This window comes from Oncorhynchus mykiss, chromosome 18 (genome assembly GCF_013265735.2).
Source record: "Oncorhynchus mykiss isolate Arlee chromosome 18, USDA_OmykA_1.1, whole genome shotgun sequence".
Lineage (NCBI taxonomy): Eukaryota > Metazoa > Chordata > Actinopteri > Salmoniformes > Salmonidae > Oncorhynchus > Oncorhynchus mykiss.
In genome coordinates, this window is record NC_048582.1 from 15657810 (window position 1) to 15677476 (window position 19667).

Sequence of the window (19667 nt, forward strand, 5' to 3'; positions counted from 1 at the left end):
TCTATCTCCTCATCTCTACTCTGTTCTGGTCATTAGTAAAGAGTGAATAGTAATAGATGGTTAAAGTGGTTTTTCACCCCCAAATTAAAATGACCTAAAAAGATCTTCTAAAATGTATTCTCAGGTGGTTGAACGTTGAGCTGAACAGACAGACTACTAGTGTAGAGGGTTGGTAACCATTCCTCCCATTACGCCCCTGTCCCTGGTGTGAAAACTGGAAAATCCCTTTCTCTCGCTCTCTCTTCCTCTATTTCCCTCTCTCGCTCTTCTAAACTGGGTCAGTCTCGTCTGCAGTTCTAATCTATCATGTTCATTGGAGCATACCTTTTTTTCTCTGGCACACACACATCACCACAACACCTTCAGAGGGGATCTCCACATTGCTGTAGAGACTCAGAAGAGGGTGTGGTCTGTTTGTGTGAAAGAAAGTGTGTGTCGAGTGTGAGTGTGTTTGTGTGTGTGTGTGTGTGTGTGCATGTGTGTAGAGGGAGAATGAGAGTGAGAGCAAGTGAGAGAGAGAGAGGGCATTGGGTGTGGTCTGCATGTGCAGAGCATCAGATTAATATTAATGTCAACAGAAGGGGAATCCTTCATTACTACAGAGACACAGGAGGGTGCTGTGTGTGTGTGTGTGTGTGTGTGTGTGTGTGTGTGTGTGTGTGTGTGTGTGTGTGTGTGTGTGTGTGTGTGTGTGTGTGACATTTTCCACATTTTGTTATGTTACAGCCTTATTCTAAAAAATGTCCTCATCGATCTACACTCAATACCCCATACTGACAAAGTGAAAACTGGTTTTTAGAAATGTTTGCAAATGTATTAAAAATAAAAACAGAAATACCTTATTTACATAAGTATTCAGACCCTTTGCTATGAGACTCTAAATGAAGCTCAGCTGCATCCTGTTCGCATTGATCATCCTTGAGATGTTTCTACAACGTGATTGGAGTCCACCTGTGGTAGAATCAATTGATTGGACATGATTTGGAAAGGCACACACTTGTCTATATAAGGTCCCACAGTTGACAGTGCATGTCAGAGCAAAAACCAAGCCATGAGGTCAAAGGAATTGTCCGTAGAGCTTCGAGACAGGATTGTGTCGAGGCACAGATATGGGGAAGGGTACCAAAAAAGGTCTGCAGCATTGAAGGTCCCCAAGAACACAGTGACCTCCATCATTATTAAATGGAAGAAGTTTGAAACCACCAAGACTCTTCCTAGAGCTGGCCGCCCGACCCTACTGAGCAATTGGGGGAGAAGGGCCTTGGTCTGGGAGGTGACCAAGAACCCATGGTCACTCTGACAAAGCTCTAGATTTCCTCTGTGGAGATGGTAGAACCTTCCAGAAGGACAACCATCTCTGCAGCACTCCACCAATCAGGCCTTTATAGTAGAGTGGCCAGACGGATGCCACTCCTCAGTAAAAGGCACATGACAGCCCTCTTGGAGTTTGCCAAAAGGCACCTAAAGACTCTCAGACCATGAGAAACAAGATTATCTGGTCTGATGATTGAAACCAAGATTGAACTCTTTGGCCTGAATGCCAAGTGTCACGTCTGGAGGAAACCTGGCACCATCCATACAGTGAAGCATGGTGGTGGCAGCATCAGGCTGTGGGGATGTTTTTCAGCGGCAGGGACTGGGAGACTAGTCAGGATTGAGGGAAAGATGAACAGAGCAAGGTTCAACTTCCAGTATGACAACAACCCTAAGCACACAGCCAAGACAACGCAAGAGTGGCTTCAGAACAAGTCTGTGAATGTCCTTGAGTGGCCCAGCTAAAGCCCGGACTTGAACCAGATTGAACATCTCTGGAGAGACTTGAAAATAGCTGTGCAGCGACGCTCCCCATCCAACTTGACAGAGCTTGAGAGGATCTGCAGAGAAGAATGGGAGAAACTCCACAAATACAGGTGTGTCAAGCTTGTAGCGTCATAATTAACGATTAAGACTCTGTAATCACTGCCAAAGGTGCTTCAACAAGTACTGAGTAAAGGATCTGAATAGTTATTTAAATGTGATATTTCTGTTTTTTTATTTATACATTTGCAAAAATGTCTAGAAACCTCTTTTTGCTTCGTCATTATGGGGTATTGTGTGTAGATTGATGAGGGGAAAAACAATTGAATCCATTTTAGAATAAGGCTGTAATGTAACAAAACGTGGGAAAAGTCAATGGGTCTGAATACTTTCTGAATGTACCGTATGTGTGTGTTGGGTCCAGCTATTTCACCACTGTTTATCCATGGCTTCTCCTCCTGTTCCTTTATTCTCTTTCTCTTTCTCCTCAGCCCTAGAACACTGTTCCAAAATCCTTCTCTTACGCTCTCTCTCTGTTTCTCTCTCTGTTTCTCTCTCTGTTTCTCTCTCTGTTTCTCTCTCTGTTTCTCTCTCTGTTTCTCTGTTTGACATGTTTCTTTCTCTGGCTGTTTTGTGACAGGGAGTTGGGGGAGAACATAATGAAGTCTCGGGCCTGTGTGGGTGTGGACTGGGTTGCACACACATGCTGACATTCTCAGACATTTCTGAGATTAAGAGCTTTTTCTCCTGCGCTCCAGTCTGTCTGCTCGCTCTTTCTTTGTGAGAACAGACTGATATTGTCACGGAGATAAAAGAAACCTCAGAATAATGTAGTCTTGATATTTTACACTGAAGCAAGCCCACCTTTTAATAATGAGACTCTCTCTCTTCTCTCTCTCTCTTCTCTCTCTCTCTCTCTCTCTCTCTCTTCTCTCTCTCTCTAGATCCACAGCTTAAGGGCATAGTGACCAGGTTGTACTGCAGACAGGGATACTACTTGCAGATGAACCCAGATGGATGTCTGGACGGGACCAAAGATGACGGCACTAACTCCTGTGAGTCCGCACGAACACACATGCACACACAGAGGGGGGTAGATTGAGTGGCTGAGTGGCAACCTCCGTCAACCCAGTGACAGACATTTTATCAGAAGTCATCCAATCACAGATCTCATGCAGTACATGTCAGACATGGACAAATGAGAACTGACACGCAGAAGTCCAGATGAACACGGCTCTGTGACTAATGTCATTTCCCACACGGCTACTACACGCATGTGTCAAGTCTCATACACGTCTCGTGATCCATTCATGTGATTAAGTGTTCCGGTAGCTTACATGTATATACTGTATCGTTCCATTCTAGTCATGTGTGTGTGTGTGGAACTGTGTCACATGGTTGACTGAGTATCTGAATCTTATATAGATGCATACGTATGCTACGTACACACACACACACACACACACACACACAATAATGTGTATTCTATCGGTAAGATTGTCAATCTGCTTTACTGTGCTGATTTGTCTCTCAGCTTTGTTCAACCTCATCCCAGTGGGCCTTCGAGTGGTGGCCATCCAGTCAGTCAAGATGGGTCTGTACATCGCCATGAACGGGGAGGGACACCTCTACTCATCAGTGAGTACAGACCAGTGCTGATGATGACGTGTGCCAGCCGGGCGGCCATCTTGGTTGAGCTGATTTTCTGTTGACTACTATGACAATACTCAGTTTTCTTCTATACGTGTATGTGTGTAATTATTTCACCTAAAACAGATTGATCTAACTATCTAAGGCTGAGTTTACACAGGCAGACCAAATCTGATCTTTTGCCCAATTATTGGCCAAAGATCTGACAGGTTGAAAGACCAATTAGTGAAAAAAAGATTGGAATTGGGCTGCCTGTGTAAACGCAACCTTTATACCACTCAGTCACCGTACTAATATACAGCCCAGCTGTCCTGTAGACACACTGGGTTCAACAATATTCTGGAATCCTTCAGGAGGAATACGTGTACGTTTCCCCAGAGGCCATAGTGAGGATTTGTCTAATACAGTGGTTTCCAAACGTTTTATAGTCCCGTACCCCTTCAAACATTCAACCTCCAGCTGCGTACCCCCTCCCCTCTAGCACCAGGGTCAGCTGTACCCCCTCTAGCACCAGGGTCAGCTGTACCCCCTCTAGCACCAGGGTCAGCTGTACCCCCTCTAGTACCAGGGTCAGCTGTACCCCCTCTAGCACCAGGGTCAGCTGTACCCCCTCTAGCACCAGGGTCAGTGCACTATCAAATGTTGTTTTGCCATCATTGGAAGCCTGCCACACAGGCTCCCAATGATGAGTGTGAGTGTGAGTTTTTGTCACAACCCGGCCCGTGGGAAGTGACAAAGAGCTCTTATAGGACCAGGGCACAAATAATAATATAATAATAATCAATCATTTTGCTCTTTATTTAGCCATCTTACATATAAAACCTTATTTGTTTATCAAAAATGGTGAATAACTCACCACAGGTTAATGAGAAGGGTGTGCTTGACAGGATTCACATAACTCTGCAATGTTGGGTTTTCAGCAGTTTGCAGAAGAGGATGTCTTCCTTAATTGACCCCCATAAACGTAACGGGACATATACCAGGAGCTGTGCCAGGCCCGCCACTGTCTGTTGACTCATCCAGCTGTAACGCAAATAATTCACTGGCTTGAATGCGAAGCAGTAATTGTTTCCAAACATCTCCTGCCATGTCACTGATGCGTCGTGGAACAATGTTGTTTATGAAGGCATTGTCTGTGTAGTTTTTTTGGTCTTTCCCCCAGCATTGTCCCAGAAATATCCATGGCAGCAGGAAGAATTAAGTCGTTCACAATAGTACGGGGCTTGCCTGTCCTAGCCACTCGGTAGCTCACCATATAAGACTCTTCTAGACCCTTCTTATTAACATGTCTAACTACTCGAAAGTCCTCTTTATTCTCGCTCAAAAAAACTCTCGTGGCTTATTTTATGTGCACAGTGCTGTCTGTCTGACCATTGGTTCACCCCGGGTTCGTATGAAGGGGAACATGCGTCATGAATACTAAATACTGTCATGACCAGAGGAGGCTGGTGGGAGGAGCTATAGGAGGACGTGAGCATTGTAATGGCTGGAATGGAATCTGTGGAACGGTATCAAACACATGGAAACTACACATTTGACGGCGTTCCATTGATTCCATTCCAGCCGTTACAGTGAGCCCGTCCTCCTGTAGCGCCTCCCACCAGCCTCCTCTGGTCATTACCCGAGGTAGGGCACAAGAGGTCATCTTCTCTTTAGGCTGCAACATTATGACTCCTCAGTAAGATTCTTATCTTGAATAGTTCTCTAGTCTTTATGGGGTTGGTGATGAATCAATGGGCATGTCACTATATGACACTAGATATATCAGAAGAACAGTTCCCTTAGTGTTTCTCATTGTGAATTCATCATCACTCATCCTCTTTATTTATCACATAATAATGGAATTACACCAGCTGCTGCTTCTGCTTCCACAGGTAGTGTTCTAACAAGGAGCTTTATATGGAAAAGACCAGCAGAGAGAGAAAGAGAGAGAGAGAGATTGAAATAGAGAGAAATCCACATCCGTTTGCACCCAAACCCTCCTCTCCCTCCTTGTCTCCAAGGAAACTTGAGGGCTTCCTTGAGAGTAAGTGAAGTGGTGAGAAAGATGGTGAGAGAGAGTGGGAGGGAGTGAGACATGGAGGGAGTGAGGGAGGGAGGGAGACATGGGGAGGGAGGGAGGGAGACATGGAGGGAGTGAGACATGGAGGGAGTGAGACAGGGAGGCAGGGAGGGAGGGAGACATGGAGGGAGGGAGACATGGAGAGGGAGGGAGGGAGGGAGTGAGACATGGAGAGGGAGGGAGGGAGGGAGGGAGACATGGAGAGGGAGGGATATGAATTATTCCCGACCCTGACACACCAGAGCAGTCAAATATCCCTTCTTTTTCCTCACTGTGTCGGAGCGAGGGACAGTGATATGATGCTGCAGAGAGGAGAGCAGCCGGCCGCTTGTTTTGTCCTTTTTTGGAGGAGAGATGTTATGTTCTGTTTCTCTGTTCAGTTAGAGACAGAGGGAAGAGGGCTGCTTTTTAATTATTGATGGGGGAAGTCCTGTCCACATGCACCCGCGCGCACACACACACACCGCTGACTATGAAGAAAAAAGCAGTCATGTTAGGGATTTAACAGATATTACCTGTTTTTTACCGAAGAATTATGTTTTATAATAATACAACAGATATGCTGCTCTAGTACTTCAAAGAATTCAACACAATTGACAACTACCTGGAACTAAATGGTTCATAGAGGCGCTGCTTTGATGAATCACAAAGACACAAGATGGCCGACCCTTAACAGTAAGATCCAGAGTAGATTGTTGTAGTGTTACTCCTCCTGAAGATGAAGCATCAAGATGATCTATAGTACTACACATCTGTCAGACAGATGAGACGGCTCTCTGGTTGTAGAGAGAGACTCGTCTCTATCCACCCATCTCTCTCTGTCTCTGTCTCTGCAGTCAACAGATGGACTAGTGTGAAATGATCTGGTATGTGTTAATTACCAACCACGCTGGGTAAGAGGAAACCAGCTCTGAGTGTGTGTTGAAGAGTGTGAAGAACACACACATCTGAGTACTCGAGCACACACTCATGCAGACACTCATGCAGACACAGACAACGCACACACAGTTTACACGGAAACCTGTAGGTTGGTTTACACCGTTATAGTAACAAAAACAGTGTACAGTATATACTGTAGCCCTCACCATCGGGTCTGAGAGTTTTCTATGGAGGGAGAACTATCATATCCTGTACATGTTAATACTATGTAGGGAGAACTATCATATCCTTTACATGTTAATACTATGGAGGGAGAACTATCATAACCTCTACATGTTAATACTATGGAGGGAGAACTATCATATCCTCTACATGTTAATACTATGGAGGGAGAACTATCATATCCTCTACATGTTAATACTATGGAGGGAGAACTATCATATCCTCTACATGTTAATACTATGGAGGGAGAACTATCATATCCTGTACATGTTAATACTATGGAGGGAGAACTATCATATCCTGTACATGTTAATACTATGGAGGGAGAACTATCATATCCTCTACATTGTCGTGTCTTTGGCTATGCCGGATTAAGTGATATGACATGCTATTCTATAAAATCCTTTCTCTGTAATTAATATTACCTGATTGAGCTAATCATGTAAATGTAATTAACTAGAAAGTCGGGGCACCACGAAAGAGTGTTTATAGAGCTGTTATCTTCCGAATAAACTCTTAAAGACCTAGTAATATTTTACATCAATAGCAGTCAATATTAATCGTCACCTTATTTCAGTCTCATCTGAAAGTTGTAAACTCTTGGTTATCTTCACGAACCCTGGCTAACAAGTTGAATCAGCAATACAAAATTGGGTTTAATTATTTATTTACTAAATACCTAACTAATCACACAGAATTACATATACACAGAATGCAAATTATGTCGTACAGAAAATGTCCCTGGTGGACGGAGCCGACATGACGGCTGGTTACACAAAGGAAAGGGGGTTGGGTTTGGTGAAAGAGTGGGAAGACTGAGGAACAAAGGGAGACGCCATGCTATTGTAAATACAGTATCTTATGCATTCTAAATTACTGTCCATTTGGAAAAGGAAAATGCAATAAATATTTACTCTGAGCTGCGCTTCGGTAGGTTGGTCGTAGATGCTGGCCGTGTTGGCCAACAGCGATCTTCCTGTCTTCGGAAGAATATCTCTGGTGGTAAATTGGATACGTTGTAGTATTGTCGTTGTGTGTTAGACTGGATACGTCATCCATCCTTTCCTAGCCCACGTATACAGCGGCCGCTACTAACTCAACAGCTAGCAGGTATCACTTCTGTAGTGAATAAGAGTTCAAAGTTCATACCATTCGCAACCAAAGCCCACGCTGAGGTTGGCTTAGTTCTGGAGTTGACATGTTAGTCCTTTTTAACGTATGGACCGTCGTCCTATCATCCTCAGAACAGAAGGTTACATTTTCGTCAAGGGCTTATATAGTGGAGGGAGAGAATGGTGTTTTTCATAGTTTATAACCCATGTCTCTTCACAGGGGCGGGCCAATGATTGAGCAGAGCCCTAACCTTATGAAAACTAAATTCTCTCATTTGGAAGCTAAAATTACATTTAATCTTTTCACAAATAGTGTCATATTCAAACATTTAAATTGCACAACAATTCCATGTGAATCTGATAACTAGAATGTGTAGACTTTCCCAGATACAGTTTATGTCATCCTGTCATCAGTCATAATGTCTCAGATGACAACCGAACTGACATCATGTTCATTAAGTACCAGCGCATATTTTCAACTGGTTCTATTACCGAAATATGGTTCCTTTCCCCCCACTTGTTTGATGTTCCCAGACTCTCTATGTTTAACAAAGGCTATTCAAGAATCCTTCAGTAGAGTCAAGCGAGAGAGGGGAGAAAGGTATTTATGGGGGGGTCATAAACCTTACCCACAGGCCAACGTCATGACAACATGTTAATACTATGGAGGCAGAACTATCATATCCTCTACATGTTAATACTATGGAGGGAGAACTATCATATCCTGTACATGTTAATACTATGGAGGAAAACGTAAGTGAGATAGATGCTGTATGTGCCACCTTTTCCCCACAAAAGGGCTTTATAACAAGACAAAAATACTCCTCAGTTTCATCAGCTGTCCAGGTGGCTGGTCTCGAATGATCCCGCAGGTGAAGAAGCCGGAATGTAGAGCTGGTGTGGTTACACGTGGTCTGCAGTTGTGAAGCCGATTGGACTTACTGCCAAATTCTTTAAAATGACGTTGGAGCCGGCTTATGGTAGAGAAATGAACATTCAATTATCTGGCATTCCTGCAGTTAGCATGCCAACTGCATGCTTCCTCAAAACTTGAGACATCTGTGGCATTGTGTTGTGACACAACTGCACATTTTAGAGTGCCCTTTTATTGTCCCCAGTACAAGGTGCACCTGTGTAATGATCATGCTGTTTAATCAACTTCTTGATATGCCACACCTGTCAGGTGGATGGATTATCTTGGCAAAGAAAGGTATTGTTGCGGCTTTGATGGACAAAGACAGAAGTTACCCTGGGCCGTATGCACACACATACTGTAGCTCATATAATGGCTGGAGGATAATTAGTTATTTGTTTATTTGGTGGAGAAATACATTAAACCTTTGTATGGCTGTGTGTATATCTCTCTTTTGCTGTCTCTCCCTCTTCCTCTTTTCTCTCTCTCTTTCTCTTCTTCCTTCTTTCTCTCTCTTTCTCTCTTTCTCTTCTCTCACTCTCTCTCTTCCTCTTCTCTCTCTCTTCTCTTCCTTTTCTCTCTCTCTCTCTCTCTCTCTCTCTCTCTCTCTCTCTCTCTCTCTCTCTCTCTCTCTCTCTCTCTCTCTCTCTCCCTCTTCTCTCACTCTCTCTCTCTTCCTCGTCTCTTGCTCTCTCTCTTCTCTTCCTCTTCTCTCCCTCTCTTCCTCTTCTCTGCCTCTCTTCTCTCTCTCTCGCTCCCCCTTCATCTTCTCTCGCTCTCTCTTTTTTCCTCTACTCTCTCTCTTCTCTCTCTCTTCTCTCCCTCTCTTCTCTCTCTCTCTCGCTCCCTCTTCATCTTCTCTCTCTCTCTCTCTTCTCTCCCTCTCTTCTCTCTCTCTCTCTCACTTTCTCTCTCTCTCTCTCACACTTTTCCTCTCTATACCAGAGCATCTGTTTTCTGACCTAGACCTTGTGGCGTGTGTGTGTGCACGTGCGTGTTGGATCCAGAGACAGGACAGGATGACTAGATGAAAGGTTTGTGGAGTTGAAAGGAAGAGCATGGTGTCATCCTCACTAAAGGACAACCAGACCGGACACACAACAGCAAGGATGCTACACTATACCTCTCCATGTTAACAGTTTATGGCAGCTGAAGAGATACAGACAACTGTAGAACTGAACACCATGTTTCCACCATTTTTCCACCATCGTATTGCTTTTTTGGTTTACGGCCAAAATACTTTCGAAAAGATAACTTATACAAAAATGATATTTGCCAAAAATGAAGATTGCCCTTTTAAGACTTAAATACTCCATCTAAAGAGGTCTCTAGGTTTCACTAGTTCCTTCACACAGTGTTTATTCTGTCCTTCTGTATTCTGCCATTCTCCAGTCCTCCTCCTCTCGCCCTCTTTCCTTTCTTTAACTTACTTGTTTACCCACAATTCCCCTGGGTAATTAGCAGTGTGATAATGAACTGTGTTGGAGGCACAAACACACACACACAAACACACACACACATACACACTTAATCACACACCACACATACACACACACCACGCATACACACACTTACCACGCATACACACATATACACATGACACACATACACACAAACCCCACACTTCACACACAAACAATACACACACCACACGCACACACACACCACACCACATACACACACACACTGACACACACTCCCTGCATGACAGAGAAAACAATAAGAGCTGTCTCCACTGGGACCAGGTGGTCATGTGGGATCAATACTGGATCACTGTCAGCACCTTTCTAACCCCTTGTCTGACCTCTGCACCCTTCTAACCCCTGGTCTGACCTCTGCACCCTTCTAACCCCTGGTCTGACCTCTGCACCCTTCTAACCCCTGGTCTGACCTCTGCACCCCTCTAACCCCTGGTCTGACCTCTGCACCCCTCTAACCCCTGGTCTGACCTCTGCACCCTTCTAACCCCTGGTCTGACCTCTACACCCTTCTAACCCCTGGTCAGACCTCTGCACCCTTCTAACCCCTGGTCTGACCTCTGCACCCTTCTAACCCCTGGTCAGACCTCTGCACCCTTCTAACCCCTGGTCTGACCTCTGCACCCTTCTAACCCCTGGTCTGACCTCAGCTGTATAGAGCACAGCATGAAAACTGGCCCTAAGTCAGTTTCTAATATTATAAAATATTAAGGTCCAGCATGTGTGTGTGTACAGATGTAGGATCTTCATTTGATTTGATCACCCTGTTGCAGGAGAAGTTTCCTGCAATGCAGGACATTTAAAACGTCTAGTATATTCAAGGTTTAATAAGGCTTCTGAAGTTTGTAATTTCCACTTTGAAATGTCAGATTTGATTTTCCCTTGTAGAAAATGTATCAACTCATATAAAAATATCCATTAATTATAATCCACATAATAATTCACATTTCTTGTTGCTGCAGGATTACTTTCCTGCTGTAGCAAATTGTGTGTGTGTGTGTGTGTGTGTGTGTGTGTGTGTGTGTGTGTGTGTGTGTGTGTGTGTGTGTGTGTGTGTGTGTGTGTGTGTGTGTGTGTGTGTGAGAACATGTTTAACTATACTTGTTGGGACCAGAAGTCCCCAGAAGAATAGTAAACAAAGAAAAATTTGACCAACTAGGGACATTTTGTTGGTCCCCACAAGGTCAAATGCTATTTCTATGGGGTTTAGAGTTAAGGTTAGAGTTAGTGTTAGGGTTAAAATTAGGTTTAGGGTTAGGAGCTAGGGTTAGGTTTAGGGGTTAGGGAAAATAGGATTTTGAATGGGACCGAATTGTGTGTCCCCACAAGGTTAGTTTTTCAAGACTGTGTGTGTTTGTGTGTTTCCCCCCAGGAAACATCCTCCTCCCTTGGTGATTTATCTCCCTCTTCTCTCCTTCTACGTCCTCCTTTCTTTCTTATTCGTCCTCCTTTCTTTCTAATTCTTTCCTTCCCCTCTTTCTTTCTCTCCTTGAATCTCCACTGCCTCTTCTCTCTCTCTAACAGCCTGTGTGTTATAACATTGCTCAGTATGCCGGTCCATCTCAATATTCTAAAATGGCTTCCTCTCCTTGTCACCTCACCTTAAAGGCCCAGTGTAGTCAAAAGCGGGATTTCACTGTGTTTTATATATATTTCCACACTATGAGGTTGGAATAATACTGTGAAATTGTGAAAATTATGATAATGTATTTTTAGTGAAAGATCTGTTTAAAAATGTATATTTTGGTGGGATGGAGTTTTGGCCTGCCTGGTGGTGTCGCCAGGTGGTGAATTAATTAATAGACCAATAAGAAAGAGGGTTCCTCACCTTGCTGCCAATAACAGCTAGTTTTCAGCTTTCCCCTCCCCACTCACACTCAAATTTTTTACAATTTAAATTGAAAACAATCACAGTAAGGTACTTAATTGTTACCCAGAAATGATTTGATGTTGAGATATAAAATAAAAAAAGTCTGCATTGGGCCTTTAAATCCTAAATGATCTGAAATCACAGGATCACAGTAAAAACAACATGGTGGACACCTGTCCAATTCTTTCACATCAGAACAGATGAAAGAGAGGAGAGAAGACAAGTAGAGGAAGCAACTTTAGACTATTGAGACACAGCCTGAATGTGCTAATTGGACAGAGTTGAAAGACACAGGGGAAAAGTGCAGTGAACCATAATGAGAACCATAAAAAGAGCAAAGGAAAATGGAAATACGTTGCCAACCACAAACACGATCAATCACACCTAGCCATCACATCAAACCACTGCCCCGGCCTCCTCCTCTTCTCCTCCCATCTTCTCTGTTCCATCGTTTCCATGGTAACTGGGAACAAAGGCCCACACAGGTGAGCGAGTGTCTCTTTTCTTGTGGTGGTGACTGACAAGCACACCTGATTGGAATTTCAATGTTTTCCCAGCCCGTCTGTCTCTCTGAGGCTCTGGAAGTTAGGGATGGTTAATTACAGTACTAATCAGTCATTTAGAAGGCTGACTGCCCATCCAGCCACAGCGCCAAACACCACCCCCACTAGCGTTTCTTCTCCACAATGAGTCCGGATTTGCTTTCCTCCCTGACATCTTGTAGAATGCAAACACATTCTAAACGTTCTGATTGGTTCCAGAAACCAATGGGTTGGGCTAGAGCGAGCCATCATGAACCATTAATCACATCATTGGCTTTGATACTCTGATTGGTTAGAGACGATCCAATCACAGATGAATTTGTTTTGTAGTGAGCACAAACAACTTCTAGGATGGCTGAACAACTTTTAGGATTCAGGCTGAATGTATGTAGAGATCGATACAGCAGCGGAATTCAATTCAGGGTGAGTCATTTAGCAGGTTGAATGTTAGTAAATCGTCGCCAATGGAAGTTAAATAAACGTCATGGAAAATGTTGAATTGAAACTATTATAAAAATCTTGGATGGATGTTTGGCTGGCATCTAACTGAATATTAAGTGGTAGCAATTTGTCCATTGTTGTATGTTTGATACTGATTATGTGTGTGTGTGTGTGTGTGTGTGTGTGTGTGTGCCTGCGCACGTGTGTGTTTTGTGTGCCTGCGCGTGTGTGTGTATGTGTTTATGTGTCTCCTGTAGGAGCTGTTTACAGCAGAGTGTAAGTTTAAGGAGTCTGTGTTTGAGAACTACTATGTGATCTACTCGTCGATGCTGTACAGACAGAATGAGTCTGGGAGGGCCTGGTTCTTGGGCCTGAACAAGGAAGGACAGCCCATGAAGGGCAACCGAGTGAAAAAGACCAAACCAGCCGCTCACTTCCTGCCCAAACCTATAGAAGGTAAGGGGGTTGTCACACACACATGGATGCACACACACACACACACTCACACACTCTAACACTCTGATCTCTCCTGTTCTCTGTAGTTGCGATGTACAAGGAGCCGTCGTTGCACGACGTCAGGGAGACATTGCCTAAAGTTGCCGGAGTCCCGCCCAGCAAAAGCACAACCAGCGAACCAGTGGCCATGAATGGGGGCAAACCAATCAACAAACCCGACCCGAAGGAAACTGCGACATAACCCTGCCCCCTCCTCTCCCCCCGCACGACAGAGACTTGAGACTCTGCCCACTGCACTCAAACTCTCACCTTGATTGGTCAATTATGGGCTAAGTCCCACCTCCTCTCTCTTTCTCTCGCTCATTCTCTCTCTCTCTCTTTCTCTTTTTGGCTGATTCGGTGCAGTGGTGTTCGAGATGAGGAAATGGACCACTCCATTTGGGGGATGGGGGAGGGGAGGTGGAAGGGAGAAGAGGAGGGGAGGGGAGAAGGAGGAGGAAGGTGTTGACGAGGAGGAAGAGGAGGAAGGGAAGGAGGAGGAGGGGGATTGGCTGATTTGTATCAGCTAGATAAACTACAAACTTGGACAGCAGAATGCCCTACCTACGTGATACGGAATGCCTTTTTCAAATCCTTACGATTATTTTTCTGTGACAATCTGTGAGAATGATGACGAAGCTTTTTTTTCCCTCTTCCTTTTTGCCAGGTAGCCTTGCCTGCTGATGGCTACCCATAAGCCCCCTCTCTCACTCTGACGCACTATAGCAACAGAGTCCATCCATATTGACCACAGTCTGTTTGTTCGTCTGTTTACCAATTTGTTTGTTTGTTTATAATTCTATACCCAAAATGCACCAGCGACCGTCTGGATAGATTGTTGTACAGACACAAAACAGGATTGTCATCTTCTATTTTTCAAATTATTGTCCCTCTCTTTCTCTCTCTCTCTCTCTCTCTCTCTCTCTCTCTCTCTCTCTCTCTCTCTCTCTCTCTCTCTCTCATTCTTTCTTAGCTTCTCTCTCTCGCTCCCTCTCATTCCTTCATTCTATCTTAGTTTCTTTCTCTCTCTGTTTCTCTCTCTCTCATTCTTTCTTAGCTTCGCTCAATCTCTACCTCCACATCTCTATTCTATTTCTTACTATCACTATTTTCTCTGTGTGTGTTTGTAGGTTCATTTAGGCAGCGAAGGATGCAGGAGGGCAATACTTATATTTTGTAAGACTTGTATAGAGGGAGAGGACTGGGGCTAGGGATGAGATGTTAATGCGTTGGTAGTATTGAGGAGGTAGCAGATGCAATGCATGGTAGGTAGGTAGAGTGCATGGTAGCAGAGTAGCTAGCATGTCCAGAGAAGCTATGAGTTTCTATCCAGAGCCATGGTCAATTCAGGATATGAATTGAAATTCCAATTCAATATTTGAAAAGTGCCACAAGTTGCACAAGGGTGACCGACATGTAGCATTTTCACTGGCAACGTATAGGTAACTGCCCAAAATAATGGAAACACTTGAGTAAATGAGGGATGCCAGGTATATTGAAGGAATGTGCTTCCACACAGGTGTGGCTCCTGAGTTAATTAAGCAATTAACATCCCATCTTAGGGTAAATTATACAAATCCTGGGCAGGCCATTATTTTGGCTACCATGGCTATGCCCCCCTAGGATGATAAGGGTCCCCCATCCACAGGGCAGAAGTGGTAACTGAACGATTTGATGAGCATGAAAATGGTGTAAACCACAGGCAATGGCCGCACAGTCACCAGATCTCAACCCAATTGAACACTTATGGGAGATTCTGGAGCGGTGCCTGAGACAGCGTTTTCCGTCACCATCAACAAAACGCAGGTTAGTGTTTTTTGTCATGAATCTTGTTCTGGAGGCAGTTCTGCAGAGTGGTCACTAGCTAGCTGGCACAGGCACAAATCATAAAATCTGATTTTAAACCTAACTTTAACCACACTTTTAACCTTGATGCCTAACCTTAAATTAACACCAAAAAGCCAATTTTCACTTTGCAGCTGGCCTATCTAAGGGGAAATCGCTCAGTTCTGCATCTAGGACAAGACTTATGACAATAAATGTCAACCTGCCAACAAAACACCAAATGATGGAATTTCTTGCAGAAGAATAGTGTTGCATCCCTCCAATAGAGTTCCAGACAGTTCTAGAATCTATGCCAAGGTGCATTGAAGCTGTTCTGGCTCGTGGCACAACGCCCTATTAAGACACTATGTTGGTGTTTCCTTTATTTTTGACAGCTCCCTGTACATGCACACATAGTGAAGTTGACAGAGTCGAAGAACGTAGAAAAAATATTGAAAGAACAGAGTCACTACAGAGTCACTACAGGGAACAGTCCTAAACGGACCAGTAAAAGAAGTGATGTTGGAGGTGTAGCTGTAAGCTGGCATTGGTAAGAGGTACGCTGCGGTAGTCCTATATCCGTTGGCTTTCACACTGTGACTACAAACCTCCCATCCCATCTTGGAGTTGTAGCGTTCTCATTTAGAAGCCATTGATACTGACTTTACCCGTCGTTTGACTTTACCCAAACTCTGTTACGTGTCATTCGTCTAAATGAAATAAGGGAATGATGTTGGTCTGTTACGTTTTTGTGCTGAAATGTTTACTGTGAGGATCAAGATCTGTCACTTCCTGTATAAGTAGCAGAGGTAGTTTGCTGAGCCTGTAACCGTGCCTGGGACCTGAAGACTCACGTTAGCTCCAAGAGCTTATAACAACAGGCAGCCACTGTAAAGCCTATGAGCAAAACGGGCCATGGATGCCGAATTTGCCCTGTGGCCCAGGCTGCTCATGGGCCACCGTAAGCTTGCTAGCTGGGTGAGATCATAGAGAAACCACTCGAAAAGATACGCTGTAAAAATAAAGATTCCACTGGGCTGTTTGTGGGAAAGTGTTGAAGCAACATTTGCTGTACTTCTTGTCCAGTGTTTTGTCTGTACCAAGCTGAACAAAAGCTGCTGTTCTTGACAAAGAAATGTAGACCTACAATTTGATGGTGTTGTGTCTTTGAGTTAATGGTGTTTCTGTTCCTGTTGAAACCAGAGTCCTTTAATATGGAGAGTTGGGCCAACTGTAGAGCTGGGCACCACATTGCTGCCTCTTGAGGGTTCAATATTGCCCAGTGACACGAACGTGGCTGCCATCGAGCTCTGTGATGTCATAGTTCAGACTGCATTGGCCAAACTCTCTCTAAGGTCTCTGATTGAATCCTGCCATCAGTGAGCTCTATGTGCTGCTGGATTCTGAATCTCTAACTGACTACTTCAAGTAAGACTGGATCAGTTTTTGTCAAATTGAATTGACTTTGACTGTGCAAATGTACAATCCTCTCTCTCTTTCTCTCTCCGTTTCTTTCTCTTTCTTTCTCAACATTCCATCTAATTCTTCCCCTTACCCCTGCCCACCCCTCTCTCTATCTCTCCATCTGTCTCTCTCTCTCAGTCTCTCACCTGTTGCATGGTAAACAAGAAAGGCAGTGGAGATAAGCATGTAGTACTGTAGCCTATGTGTATCAAGTCAAAACAAAAATAAGAAAAAAAAGAGATCATGTCGGTAAATGTACCGCTAACTTTACATACATATATATGCAAAAGAGTTTGTCTGCACTGTACAGTTTGTGTCTCCATTGTATACACAGATACAACATATTGAATAAAATATTTATATGAAGGAGACATGGTGATGTTATTGACATTACTCTGCATTGTCCCAATCTGGTACATTACCAAGAAAGGAGAATGTTTCCTCACATCAAAACATGGCATAGGAGCTGGACAAAGGATGAATAGCTAAATAAATTAGGTAATATCTCCTCTCTATGAGTTGGTAGCTTTTTCATAGCCCCCTTAAAGGGATACTTCAGGATTTTGGCAATCAAGCCCTTTATCTACTTCCCCAGAGTCAGATGAACTCGCTGATTACATTTTTATGTATCTGTGTGCAGTTTGAAGGAAGTTGCTAACTAGCATTAACGCAATTGCTAACTAGCATTAGCGCAATGACTGGAAGTATATTGTAACTGCTAGCATGCTAGTAGATAACATATACTTCCAGTCATTGCGCTAACGCTAGTTACCATTAGCTCACAAAACTACCTCTAGCTTATTTCATACTGGATGCAGAGACATAAAAATGGCATCCATGAGTTCATCTGACTGTGTGGAAGTTGATAAAGGGCAACTTAGCCAAAATCCCAAAGTATCCCTTTAAGTCCATCTCATCATCAACTTCCAACTGGCTCATTTAACTGCTCTCCTCTCCACTGCAACTCAAACAGCCCAGCGTTGACTCAAGGGTCTCTTCAGACTCGAGGCTTTTCGGTCATCTAAGAGGCATAACAGAAAAGAACACAGACGACATGCTGAAGACAAAGACACTGTGCCCTAGGTTGTGTCTGGCTCTTTTCAATGGAGAAAACGCTCCCGTTTAGCATCATTACTTCTGCAGTGTTCCCTTGAACGCACGCTCCAGCTCCTCTGTTCAGGCCCACGTTCCCGAGTCATTTATCCACGTTGGGTCTTTTGTTTGGGTGTCGAAGTCTCTCCGTGTGCCTCTATTGGCTGTTTATCTCCTGATTGGCTCCAGTGGAGAGCTGCCAGGCGTAACATTAACCAGCATCCCGGTCTAATGCCTCTAATTCTCTATGGAAAATTGAAAATTTCTGACTGAACACGTGAAGGAAAATCCCCCATGTTTTAAACGGCATGAAGTCATCTCACATAGACACACACACATACACTACCGTTCAAAAGTTTGTGGTCACTTAGAAATGTCCTTGTTTTTGAAAGAACAGCACTTTTTTTGTGCCATTAAAATAACATCAAATTGATCAGAAATACAGTGTAGACATTGTTAAAGTTGTAAATGACTATTGTAGCGGGAAACGGCTGATTTTTTATGGAATATCTACATAGGCGTACAGAGGCCCATTATCAGCAACCATCACTCCTGTGTTCCAATGGCACGTTGTGTTAGCTAATCCAAGTTTATAAGAGGCGACTCCGGGATGCTGGCCTTCTAGGCAGAGTTGCAAAGAAAAAGCCATATCTCAGACTGGCCAATAAAAAGAAAATATTAAGATGGGCAAAAGAACACAGACACCGGACAGAGGAACTTTGCCTAGAAGGCCAGCATCCCAGAGTCGCCTCTTCACTATTGACTTTGAGACTGGTGTTTTGCGGGTACTATTTAATGAAACTGACATTTGAGGACTTGTGAGGCGTCTGTTTCTCAAACTAGACACTCTAATGTACTTTTCCTCTTGCTCAGTTGTGCACCGGGGTTTCCCACTACCTCTAATCTGGCTAGAGCCAGTTTGTGCTGTTCTGTGAAGGGAGTAGTACACAGCATTGTACGAGATCTTCAGTTTCTTGGCAATTTCTCGCATGGAATAGCCTTCATTTCTCAGAACAAGAATAGACTGACGAGTTTCAAAAGAAAGGTCTTTGTTTCTGGCCATTTTGAGCCTGTAATCGAACCCACAAATGTTGATGCTCCAGATACTCAACTAGTCTAAAGAAGGCCACTTGCTTCTTTAATCAGCACAACAGTTTACAGCTGTGCTACCACAATTGCAAAAGAGTTTTCTAATGATCAATTAGCCTTTTAAAATTCTAAACTTGGATTAGCAAACACAACGTGCCATTGGAACACAGGAGTGATGGTTGCTGATAATGGGCCTCTGTACGCCTATGTAGATATTCCATTAAAAATCCAGCTACAATAGTAATTTACAACATTAACAACGTCTACAATGTATTTCCGATCAATTTGATGTTATTTTAATGGAAAAAAAATGAGCTTTTCTTTCAAAAACAAGAACATTTCTAAGTGACCTCAAACTTTTGTACGGTAGTGTACATAAACATGCAGATAGACAGACGGAGGCAGACAGGTAGGCAGGCAGACTCCCAGACATGCACACAGACACACAACACACGCAAAAACACGCACACACAAACACACAGATACAACTGACTTAAATGCAGAAAACACCTCTCCAATACTCATCAATCCATGTTACACAGTGGTTGGCTGGCTACGGCTCACTGGATAGGCTGATTGGAAATGACAAAGATGTGTCTGGGATTGGGATTGGTTGATTGGAGATTTGCTAATAGAAAGCTATGTTTCCTTCCTCAGTCGATTGATAGTATCTGTCCTCAATCTGTCCTTCAGTCAATGTGCAAACAGAGTCCAGAGTCCCAAAACATGAATTCCAA

General features: G+C 43.7%; 1 protein-coding gene across 4 annotated transcripts in view; it reads left to right on the plus strand.

Moving 5' to 3' along the window:
- LOC110495637 (fibroblast growth factor 14) overlaps window positions 1–17120 on the plus strand; it is a 52743-nt gene extending 35623 nt beyond the window's left edge. For all 4 annotated transcript variants that reach the window (XM_036951979.1, XM_036951981.1, XM_036951982.1 and 1 more), the window contains exons 2-5: window positions 2742–2852; window positions 3332–3435; window positions 13224–13422; window positions 13509–17120. In XM_036951979.1, coding sequence (XP_036807874.1) covers window positions 2742–2852; window positions 3332–3435; window positions 13224–13422; window positions 13509–13663 — 569 coding nt within the window. In that variant the 3' untranslated portion in view covers window positions 13664–17120. The remainder of the gene's footprint in view (window positions 1–2741; window positions 2853–3331; window positions 3436–13223; window positions 13423–13508) is intronic.
- The last annotated feature ends 2547 nt before the right edge of the window (window positions 17121–19667 follow it).